At 41.7% G+C, this 12512-nt stretch overlaps 1 protein-coding gene across 1 annotated transcript in view; it reads left to right on the top strand.

The window, feature by feature from the left end:
• The window catches only part of LOC143783081 (uncharacterized), a 76141-nt gene that overhangs the window by 44763 nt on the left and 18866 nt on the right, over nt 1-12512 (top strand). The window contains exons 17-21 of the mRNA XM_077271317.1: nt 1512-1712; nt 2144-2242; nt 3544-3750; nt 11565-11666; nt 12322-12420. Coding sequence (XP_077127432.1) covers nt 1512-1712; nt 2144-2242; nt 3544-3750; nt 11565-11666; nt 12322-12420 — 708 coding nt within the window. The remainder of the gene's footprint in view (nt 1-1511; nt 1713-2143; nt 2243-3543; nt 3751-11564; nt 11667-12321; nt 12421-12512) is intronic.

The following is a 12512-nucleotide window of genomic DNA, read 5'->3' as shown; positions in this document are numbered from 1 at the left end:
AGAGACCGGCCGGTCCAACGACACATCAGGAGTTCTCCTCACAGGTGGGAATCAGTATCTACCTTCTAGCGCTGTGTGTTGTAGTTCTTCCCTGCTGAGCTCCCGGGATAGTCCTCACAACTGTTTCTTTCTGTCTCTACTGTTCGTTCTCCGTCCTCCAGGTGATATGGTAGGACGCACCCGTATGACGGGGTAGGCCTGGAGTTCTTCCGGGACTCTAGAGTCGCCCCTCTCCCACAGCTGCCTCCGTTGTCTGCTTAGGTGTTAAGTGAGACAGCCAACCTGTAATTAGCTGTCCTGCCGTGGTTTGCAATGTACTTAAAGTCTCTTACTTGCTCGGCGTTCCGGCCACCGATTGTTTGCGCCTCAGCAAGGTGCTGCCTCTTTCAACAAAACCCCTGCTGGTATTCTCCTTTTCTGTATTCCCGTTGTTTGCTGGTTAGTTCTGCTCTGAGGAGTCTGCCAGGATCCCCATCCCTGACAGGTCCTCTCACTAGCTCTTCCCAGCTACTTCTCCCTGTCTTCCTGTCCAACCCCCAGTTTTACCAGAGTTGTGAGGAGTGGCCTACTAGATAGGACCACCCCCCCTGGTGGCCGGAGTGTGAAGTGTGGTGAGAATGTACCTGGTCAGAGAAACTCCTTAGTGCAATCAGACGTACCATAGCTCCCCATAGTGGCGGAGCCACAGTACTGCAACAACCAGGACTCTGGGGTGCTGCACATATTTCACCCCCTTATACTTAGGGAAATAAGTACTATATTCATGCTTCATTCATCCTTGCAAAGCTAGATTTGCTGTGATAGCTGTTAATACCCGAGTCCTCCAATGGATTAATATTTATTGGGAAAAATAAATTGTCCAACTTTTTTTGTATGGTATGGTTTTTAGCTACCAAAAAGAGTATTTTATGGCTTGTTGATTTTTACATTTGTGATTTTATAGGATAGTGTCATTAATAAAAATCTCAAAAATGTGTTTAGTCACAGTCACATCACACAGATCATTTTAAGTTAATGGTGATGGGTACAATGCAATTTGTGATGAACTGGAACTGATGTCCATTAAATAAATTTTTCACCCACTAATACCTAGAGAAATAAGCCCAGTATTCATTAATTCATTTATCCTCACCAAAACAAATGTGCTAAGACAGCTGCTGATGTCTGCCTCTTCTCTGTCAATGGATTGACATGTACTATGGACTGTACTGCCCATCTTTTTTGGATGAATGCTCCCCTCCCGAATCCCTCTCTGATCCTAATTTTGGACAGAAGTGTCCTGTAAATGTACATTTGATAAAGTGAGCTCATTCATTGATCATGGTACTAAAGCTTGGGGGATGAATGTTTTGTTAGTTTCGTCCAATCACTTTGTTGGATTTTGTGATGCATTTTATTAGGAAGCAGAATAGAGAATTCTGAAAATCTGATCAATGAATTAAAGAAAAGCACAAAGATAATACCGTAATTTCTAATATATAATAATGCATTATTTTTCCTATCATCTGCAGCATGGCAAAGCAGCCTTACACCTGGCTTGTGAGAACGGCCATGACAAGATCGCCGACGTTCTGCTCTGGCACAAAGCCTTTGTGAATGCTAAAACCAAGCTTGGTCTGACACCTCTTCACCTGTGCGCCCAAAATGGCTTCAACCATCTCGTCAAATTACTTGTGGAAACCCATCTGGCCAGTATTGATATCATGTCATTGGTAAATTCCAGACAGAGAACCCAATGACCTCTGGGTCACCACTGAATTCTCTCCACTGGTTGTTCACATTTTTTTTTCTGTTCCAAAGGTTTGTTTGCTGCTCCAGCATTGACTCTCCACCTCTGACCCCTGGTCTTTGTTGACATGGCTATAGTGGTGCCTGTCACAAATATAGCAGGTGACCGCTGCAGCCAATCACCTGTCATGATGAAGTAAACTTGATCCAAGGAACTGGCTGCAGCCATGTCAACAATGATCTCGGACAGCAGAAAGGAAGTGTTGGAGCAGTAGATGGTAACTTAAACTGATGTTGCTCACTTTTCCAAGACTTTACCTGTGGAATAAAAAAGAGCTAAACCTGAACAACCCCTTTAAAAGAGATTTTAACCTTTTTTGTTTCTTTGTCTTTTCTTTATTTTTTGATGCTGCAGACGAAACGGACCCCTCTGCACCTGGCTGCCTTGAATGGTCAACTGGACGTGTGCAACAGCCTCCTGAACATGAAGGCCGACGTCTACGCAGCCGATATTGTAAGAGCCATTAGAAATCCCATTGCCATTGATTTGACAGGTGGTGGTTTCATTTTTTTCTGTAGCATCACCGGTTACCCGCTTCTTTTGCATCTGACTGGCAGTGATCACATATCTTTCCTAAGTTGGGTTAAAAACAAATAAGGGACTGTGCATGGATAGAGTAGAAAAATTAGCAAGGAAGCTGCCAGCAAAGGAATCATCCAAGATACAAACTCTGCCGACAAGGAAGTGTTGCATCGCCTTACAATGGAGCGAATATGGAGGCGGTATTCCTCTGTGGGCCATGTTGGAATTCTCGTGTGGCAGCAGAGCCCGAGGTGTGGTCAGACGTATATAATGCCACATATGTGTTTCTCGTGTCGTGTGACGCATGTCCACTACATAATATTTACTCTCTGACATCAGAGGCGGCACTTCTATCACAAGTGTCACATCAGACATGAAAGGCTGGACCACCGCTCACATTAAGTATCTCTTCCTGGATGGCTCGCTCGGTCGGAGATCAGTACACTTCCCTTTGGGCTGCTCCCTTTCCTCCCAGTAATTATCCTACTCCATCGCCAATGACACTCAAGCTGTGACCTTGCCTGGAATGTGGAAAGAATTTCCTCAAACTTCCGGATTAAAGTTGGGACTGACCAAAATGAGTTTGCAAAGCAGACAGTCCCTGGAGACCACACTGATCCCTAAGCTTATCACAAAGTTTTAGTAAATTCTAAACTAAAAAAAAGGAAAATACAACATTTCTTCACACTTTAAATAGTTTTGTAGCATTCACTCAGTAGGATGTCTTGTTACTACCCTGAAAAGTCTCCGAAAGACCACCTCTTTGAGAAGACCAAATTTTTCATTTCCAACGTATATTATGCCGGCTGGTCATCTCTTCAAAAGAAAACTTTCATGCAATGTTGGATGGTCATCTCATGGATCAATCTGCTGAACTGTCAATGATCCACCACAAGAGGGTCTTTTGATGTAGACCTCCATGTGGGTAAGAAACCCTAATTTTCGTGAGATCCAGTCAGAAAGGAGATGTCGATGTTTATCATTTTGAACAATGTTTATTGCCATCATTGTGCTTATGCATAACATAATGACACTTCCACCAAAACCGGGCAGAATGTAATTGTCTACGACTACAAAAAATTCCAGAATTGTTGATGCAAATTTTATACAAATTTAATTGTATCTTTGTAATATAAGTGCATTTCTCTCCATTTTCATCTAAAAGGTTTTCCTAAAATCACATAAGGAGATAAATAATTAACGATCATCCTTGTGTTCTATAACTATTCCAGCAAGGACAGACCCCTCTTCACCTCGCCGCTGAAAATGACCACTCTGAGGTAGTAAAACTGTTCCTGAAACATCGTCCGGAGCTGGTGACGTCAGCCAACATGGAGGGTTCAACGTGCGCTCATATCGCAGCCGCCAAAGGCAGTGTCGCCGTGATCAAAGAGCTTCTCAAATCTAATATGAGCAGTGTGACCACAGCACGGAACAAGGTGAGAATATAAGCCGGTACTGATAATGAGCCCTGCAGTATAATACAGGATCAGCAATGTAATGTACAGTTGTGTGAAAAAGTGTTTGCCCCCTTCCTGATTTCATATTCTTTTGCATGATTGTCACACTTAAATGTTTCCGATCACCAAGCAAATTTAAATATTAGACAAAGATTACACAAGTAATCACAAAATGCAGTTTATAAATGAAGGTTTTTATTGTTAAGGGAAAAAAGAAATCCAAACCTACAGGGCCCTGTGTGAAAAAGTGAGAACTGGTTGCGGTAAGTCTTTTAAAACGCTCTGGAGGAATGTTAGCCACTCATCTTTGCAGAATTGTTGTAATTCAGCCACATTGCAAGGTTTCCAAGCATTAATCGCCTTTGTAAGGAAGGTCATGCCACAGCATTAGTGATGAGCGATTGTACTTGTTGCTCGGGTTTTCCCGAGCACGCTCGGGTGGTCTCCGAGTATTTGTCAGTGTTCGGAGATTTAGTTTTCATCACCGCAGCTGAATGATTTACAGCTACTAGCCAGCTTGATTATATGTAGGGATTCCCTAGCAACTAGGCAACACCCACATGTACTCAGGCTAGGTAGTAGCTGTAAATCATTCAGCTGCGGCGATGAAAGCTAAATCTCCGAACACTACCAAATACTCGGCGGTCACCCGAGTGTGCTTGGGAAAACCCGAGCAACGAGTATACTCGCTCATCACTACACAGCATCTCAATCTGATTAAGGTCAGGACTTTGACTAGGCCACTCCAAAGTCTTAATTTTGTTTTTCTTAAGCCAATCAGAGGTGGACTTGCTGGTGTGTTTTGGATCATTGTTCTGCTGCATAACCCAAGTGCACTTCAACTTGAGGTCACGAACAGATGGCTAGACATTCTCCTTCAGGATTTTTTGGTAGACAGCAAAATTCACAGTTCAATATACCACAGCAAGTCTTCCAGGTCCTAAAGCAGCAAAATAGCCCCAGGCCATCCACTATTACCACCATATTTTACTGTTGGTTTGATGTTCCTTTTCTGAAATGCTATGCTACTTCTACATCAGATGTAATGGGACATACACCTTCCAAAAAGTTAAACTTTTGTCTCGTCAGTCCACAGAGTGTTCTCCCCAGTCCACAGAGTGTTATCCCAAAAGTCTTGGGGATCATCAAGATGTTTTCTGACAAAACTGAGATGAGCCTGTATATTCTTATTGCTCAGCGGTGGTTTTCATCTTGGAACTCTGACACGCAGGCCATTTTTGCCCAGTCTCTTTCTTATGGTGGAGTCATGAACACTGACCTTAACTGAGGCAAGTGAGGCCTGCAGTTCTTTTGGTTTTATTGTGGGGTCTTTTGTGACGTCTTGGATGAGTCGTCGCTGCACTCTTGTGGTAATTGTGGTCAGCCTGCCACTCCTGGTAAGGTTCATCACTGTTCTATGTTTTCGCCATTTGTGGATAATGGTTCTCACTGTGGTTCCCAGGAGTCCCAAAGCTTTAGAAATGGCTTTATAACCTTTTCCAAACTGATAAATCTCCATTACTTTGTTTCTCATTTGATGCAGAATTTCTTTGGATTGTGGCATTATGTCTAACTTTTGAGGATATTTTAGTCTACTTCACTTTGTTCGGCAGGTCCCATTTAAGTGATTTCTTGATTGAAAACAAGTGTAGCAGTAATCAGGCCTGGGTGTGGCTAGGGAAATATAACTCAGCTTCCCAAAGATGTGATACACCAGAGCTACATTTATGTTTAAAGTGTGGGGGTGGTGGGGGCAATCACTTTTTCACACAGTGCCCTGCAAGTTTGGATTTCTTTTTCTATTAATAAAAAAGACTTTCATTTAGAAATTGTATTTTGTGGTTAGTTGTGTGATTTTTGGCTAAAACTTAAATTTGTTTGGTGATCTGAAACATTAAGTGTGACAAACATGCAAAAGAATAGGAAATTAGGAAGGGGGCAAGTACAGGAAAAGTAATGTAATGTATGTACACAGTGACTGCACCAGCAGAATAGTGAGTGCAGCTCTGGAGTATAATGTAGGATGTAACTCGGGATCAGTAATGTAATGTATGTACACAGTGACTGCACCAGCAGAATAGTGAGTGCAGCTCTGGAGTATAATATAGGGTGTAACTCGGGATCAGTAATGTAATGTATGTACACAGTGACTGCACCAGCAGCAGAATAGTGAGTGCAGCTCTGGGGTATAATACAGGATGTAACTCAGGATCAGTAATGTATGTACACAGTGACTGCACCAGCAGAATAGTGAGTGCAGCTCTGGAGAATAATACAGGATGTAACTCAGGATCAGTAATGTAATGTATGTACACAGTGACTGCACCAGCAGAATAGTGAGTGCAGCTCTGGGGTATAATACAGGATGTAACTCAGGATCAGTAATGTAATGTATGAACACAGTGACTGCACCAGCAGAATAGTGAGTGCAGCTCTGGAGTATAATACAGGATGTAACTCAGGATCAGTAATGTAATGTATGTACACAGTGACTGCACCAGCAGAATAGTGAGTGCAGCTCTGGAGTATAATATAGGATGTAACTCAGGATCTGTAGGAGTTAGCAGAATATATGTGCACAGACAGTAAACATTTTTCATTATTATTAGTAGTATTATTATTATTATTTATTATAGCATCTTGTACATTAGTTCTTTTGACCGCTTATCTATACATGAGTTGAGTATAGTCACTGGATTTCATCTGGCAATAAAAGCATTAAAATAGATTTTTTGTTTGCTTTAAACCTTAGTCTGTGACATCCTAATATCCATCGACTCTTATATAAATCACTATTGTGTGCAGAGAGGTTACTGTATGACGCGCTCCCATCCCCCGCCTTGTGTAATGACGGATATGTTTGTGTCTGTACGAGATCTTTGATGTAAACTGTACAATAGTAGTGAGACTTCCCGAGTTTGCCCGCTCCTCTCCATTGTGCTTCAGTATTATCCACCAATCCACCATATGGTGGGGAAAATGATAACACATGTCCTCCATAATCTATGGGCGTCCCGGACTATCGCTGTTACATGTGAATATACACTGCGTGCAGAATTATTCGGCAAGTTGTTTTTTGATCACATGATACTTTTTACACGTTGTCCTACTCCAAGCTGTTCAGGCTGAGAGCCAACTACCACATAAGTAAATCCGGTGATGTGCATCTCTGTAATGAGGAGGGGTGTTGTCTAATGACATCAGAACCCTATATAAGGTGTGCTTAATTATTAGGCAACTTCCTTTCCTTTGGCGAAATGGGTCAGAAGAGAGATTTGACGGGCTCTGAAGAGTCCACAATTGTGGATGTCTTGCAGAGGGATGCCGCAGTCTTGAAATTGCCAAACTTTTGAAGCGTGATCACCGAACAATCAAGCGTTTCACGGCAAATAGCCAACAGGGTTGCAAGAAGCGTGTTGGGCAAAAAAGGGGCAAAATAACTGCCCATGAATTGAGGAAAATCAAGCGTGAAGCTGCCAAGATGCCATTTTCCACCAGTTTTGCCATATTTCAGAGCTGCAACGTTACTGGAGTAACAAAAAGCACAAGGTGTGCGATACTCAGGGACATGGCCAAGGTAAGGAAGGCTGAAAAACGACCACCTTTGTACAAGAAACATAAGATTGAACATCAAGACTGGGCCAAGAAATATCTGAAGACTTTTCAAAGGTTTTATGGACTGAAGAAATGACTCTTGATGGGCCAGATGGATGGGCCAGAGGCTGGATCAGTAAAGGGCAGAGAGCTCCACTCCGACTCAGACACCAGCAAGGTGGAGGTGGGGTACTGGTATGGGCTGGGATCATCAAAGATGGACTTGTGGGACCTTTTCGGGTTGAGGATGGAGTGAAGCTCAACTCCCAGACATACTGCCAGTTTCTGGAAGACAACTTCTTCAAGAAGTGGTACAGGAAGAAGTCGGTATCGTTCAAGAAAAACATGATTTTCATGCAGGACAATGCTCCATCACATGCCTCCAACTACTCCACAGCGTGGCTGGCCAGTAAAGGTCTCAAAGAAGAAAAAATAATGACATGGCCCCCTTGTTCTCCTGATCTGAACCCCATAGAGAACCTGTGGTCCCTCATAAAATGTGAGATCTACAGGGAGGGGAAAACAGTCCACCTCTCGGAACAGGTTCTGGGAGGCTGTGGTGGCTGCTGCACGCAATGTTGGTCATAAACAGATCAAGCAACGGACAGAATCTGTGGATGGAGGCTGCTGAGTGTCATCAGAAAGAAAGGGGGCTATATTGGGCACTCATTATTGGGGGGTTTTGTTTTTGCATGTCAAATGTTTATTTCTACATTTTGTGCAGTGATATTGGTTTACCTGGTGAAAATAAACAAGTGAGATGGGGATATATTTGGTTTTTATTAAGTTGCCTAATAATTCTGCACAGTAATAGTTACCTGCACAAACAGATATCCTCCTAAGATAGCCAAAATCTAAAAAACCCCACTCCAACTTCCAAAAATATTAAGCTTTGATATTTACGAGTCTTTTGGGTTGATTGAGAACATACACTATGTTCCAAATTATTATGCAAATGACGTTTTTCTCAGATTTTCCTAAATGGTCGGTGTAAATGACAGTCAATCTAATAAAAGCCATCACCCGTTAGAGTATATATCGAATTTTATTGAAGAAACCTCCCAATTATAACAGTATAATCTCCAAAATGAATAAAAACTCACAATGCGCTGTTCCAAATTATTAGGCAAAGTAGAATTTCTAAACATTTGATACAGGAAAGAAATATATCTTGGTACCGTGTTAGCCAGTAGATAGAAAAATATTTAGAATTGAGAGTCCTCAGTGGTTGATACCTTTTAATGGCTAACTGAAAAGATGGTAACAAATTGCAAGCTTTCGAGACTACATACGTCTCTTCATCAGGCAAAGACTAAAACAAATTCTAAAGAATCACATATTTATGCACAACATATATTTTTTTTTTTTCTGTGCTATGTTGTGCATAAATATGTGATTCTTCAGAATTTGTTTTAGTCTTTGCCTGATGAAGAGACGTATGTAGTCTCGAAAGCTTGCAATTTGTTACCATCTTTTCAGTTAGCCATTAAAAGGTATCAACCACTGAGGACTCTCAATTCTAAACATTTGATATGTTTTAAAGAAATTAAAATGCTCATTTGTGGAATTTGCAGCATTAGGAGGTCACATTCACTGAACAAAAAAGCTATTTAACTCCAAAACCTCCTAACAGGCCAAGATACATGGTAACATAGGACCCTTCTTTGATATCACCTTCACAATTCTCGCCTCCATTGAACTTGTGAGTTTTTGGAGTTTTTCTGCTTGTATTTCTTTGCATGAGATCAGAATCACCTCCCAGAGCTGCTCTTTTGATGTGAACGGCCTCCCACCCTCATAGATCTTTTGCTTGATGATACTCCAAAGGTTCTCTATAGGGTTGAGGTCAGGGGAAGATGGTGGCCACACCATGGGTTTATCTCCTTTTATGCCCATAGCAGCCAATGACTCAGAGGTATTCTTCGCCGCATGAGATGGTGCATTGTCAGCATGAAGATGATTTAGCTCCTGAAGGCACGTTTCTGCTTTTTAGACCATGGAAGAAAGTAGTCAGTCAGACACTATATACTTTGCAGAGGTTATTTTCACACCTTCAGGAACCTTAAAGGGCCCTACCAGCTGTTTCCCCATGATTCTGGCCCAAAACATGACTCCTCCACCTCCTTGCTGACGTCGCAGCCTTGTTAGGACATGGTGGCCATCCACCAACCATCCACTACTCCATCCATCTGGACCATCCACGGTTGCTCGACACTCATCAGTAAACAAGACTGTTTGAAAATTAGTCTTCATGTATGTCTGGGCCCACTGCAACCGTTTCTGCTTGTGAACACTGTTTAAGGGTGGCCGAATAGTAGGTTTATGCACCCCAACAAGTCTTTGAAAGATCCTACATCTTGAGATTTGAGGGACTCCAGAGGCACCAGCAGCTTCAAATAACTGTTTGCTGCTTTGTAATGGTATTTTGGCAGCTGCTCTCTTAATCCAATGAATTTGTCTGGCAGAAACCTTCCTCATTATGCCTTTATCTGTATGAACTCTGTCTGTGCTTTGTTTCAGTCACAAATCTCTTCACAGTATGATGATCACTCTTACGTTTTCGTGAAATATCTAATGTTTTCATGCCTTGTCCAAGGCCTTGCACTATTTAACGCTTTTCAGCAGCACAAAGATTCTTTTTATTTCCCATATTGTTTGAAACCTGTGGCCTGCATAATAATGTGGAACATCATTTTTAAGTAGTTTTCCTTTAATTAGAATCATCTGGAAAACTAATTATCACATGTGTTTAAGATTGATTTCAGTCATTCATTGAGCCCTGAGACACAATACCATCCACGAAACCACCAGAACAAAAACAGTCAAAAGGTCCAATTATATGCAAAAATATCAAAAAGCTTTATTTAGAAATATAGGTGAACAAACAGCAGAGGATGAATTCCCCATGATAGCCTCAACACATCTAGAAAGGGCACAAATAGGTGTGCAGCAGAGTATCCAATATAAGGCATAATATACCACCCATTTATATCAACACATATAATAGTCAAGTGACATGAATCGCCATAGAGTATAGATATTAGAATAGTACATACCCGTAGATAGAGATAATGGTCACTGCGCACACCCTATCGCGCCCACCCCAACGCGCGTTTCGGCGGGTGCCTTTCTCAAGGGGTCCCATCCACGAGTTTATTTGAAAAACAAAACAATTAAATCTTTATGACACTTAAATGCAATTTGCATAATAATTTGGAACACAGTGTAGTTGTTGATCAATAATAAAAATAATCCTCTAAAATACAACTTGCCTAATAATTCTACACACAGTGTATACAGGTGTGCGGTAGGAAACTGCCCCAAAATAGGATTTTGCTTTGATAGGATAATTGATCCCCATTTCTGCCCTGGTGGCAGATGCCGTTGGGTTTGTTCACAAGGAGTTTTTCATTGTGGTTTTTCGGCACCAGAATCCAAGTGAAAAACTCTTAAAATCTGCTTACAAGAAGCTTCACAATCCTTTGTATAAGGAGTCGCACCAATCTTGCAGATGACGCATATTATTAAACCATTTAGTCAATTCTTTGGTTCGTTTTCTGCAGGTAAATCATGGCAAAATGTCTGTTTCTGTTGCAGTTTTTATCAAGGTTTTTGATTTTTTTGTGATTTTTTTTTTTCTTTTGCAGTGGGAATGCGACATAAAATAAACTGTATTGCTACATCCTGTATTATAATTAAAAATGCTTCAAAAACCGTGTGCGCTTACAAAGCTGCACCAAAAACGAGAGAAACACCCTTAGGGTATGTGCAAACCACATCTTTTGCAAATGGATTCCAACATGGAATCTGCCTGAAAAACTGCCGCAAAAAATGGACATTACTGCATTGCTGTGCACCTGTTTTGGGTTACGTCACTTCTTTTTACTTTTTCCAAATTAAGCCGCCCACTGTCTGTAGTAGAAAATCTGTGAGTAAGAAATCTCTGACCTACGGATTAAAGACGTCATGTGCATATGTTGTCTTTTTGCTGAATTTTCAGAGCAGAAACTGATTGGAAACTCAGATTTTGAGGAATTTTGATATTTAGAGGAGAATTTACTGAGCGGAAACTCTCCAGCTATGTGAGTTTTTCCAGGAATTTTCAGAGCTGAAACTGAGTGGGAACTTTCATCCAAATCTCAAAATATCCATTCCTCCATTTCTTTCTGATTTATTTTGTCCCTCTTTTTGGTGTCCAGACTAATGACTCCACGCCTCTGCACCTGGCAGCATCGGGGGGACACGCAGAAGTAGTGAAGGTTTTGCTGGAAGCGGGAGCATCTGCGTCGGACGAGGATGCGGTAAGTTCGCCTCAGACGAGAGACTGAAGCTCCGTAATTGGAAACGTCGATTGGTTTAGAAAAACATTTTTCGGATGTTCTATAGAAGGATTATAATTATTGGAGCGGGGAAGGGGTCCGCTTGGCATCTATTAATTGGAGGGACAAGGATGGAGCACAGAGGACCGGGTACATCTGTCAGCCCCTAAATATGGATTGTCCAGGATTTTCAAAGATGTAGCAGGAATTGTTATAAAATTAAAAAATTATTATTACTCACCCGTTCAATCCTTCTCAACCCCATTGCCGCAAACAAACAATCCATTGGTCACTTGACCACTGCAGGCAATCACTGGCTTAAGTGGTGACTCGTGCATGATTGGTTTCAGGAGTCACGTGATCGATGGACCTAACATAATCGCTGCTGAATCGGTGTGGCAGTGAATTGATGGCTAACTAATGATTTTTTGTGGGCAAACTTTTGAAAATCTCTAGGGTTACCTGCTCCTTTTTGTGGGCAGGGTTCCCCAAGAACGAACGTTTTACCACTTTTCCTGCAGCTTGGACCTTTTTTCAGAACTGCTGTTCCTGCTTTGATTAGATTAGACTTTGCTTGTGGCATTTTCTAACAAGCCAATAAGTCATTTTTTTATACCTATGTCATTGTGTGTTATAGGAAGGTATGACCACCATCCACTTGGCCGCTAAGAAGGGTCACATCATTGTCCTGGACGTGTTAAAGGGCAGCGTCTCATTTCATATTACGAGCAGTAAGGTATGATCTGGAGAATTCTGCCTCTAACTATTGACAGAACACTGAGGGTAGCCAATATCAGAAGATATACTGTACACACATCGCCTCGTAGT

The sequence above is a fragment of the Ranitomeya variabilis genome, chromosome 6, assembly GCF_051348905.1.
Source record: "Ranitomeya variabilis isolate aRanVar5 chromosome 6, aRanVar5.hap1, whole genome shotgun sequence".
Taxonomy (NCBI): Eukaryota; Metazoa; Chordata; class Amphibia; order Anura; family Dendrobatidae; genus Ranitomeya; species Ranitomeya variabilis.
Note: the sequence above shows the minus strand (reverse complement) of the source record. Positions and strands in the feature narration are given on the sequence as shown.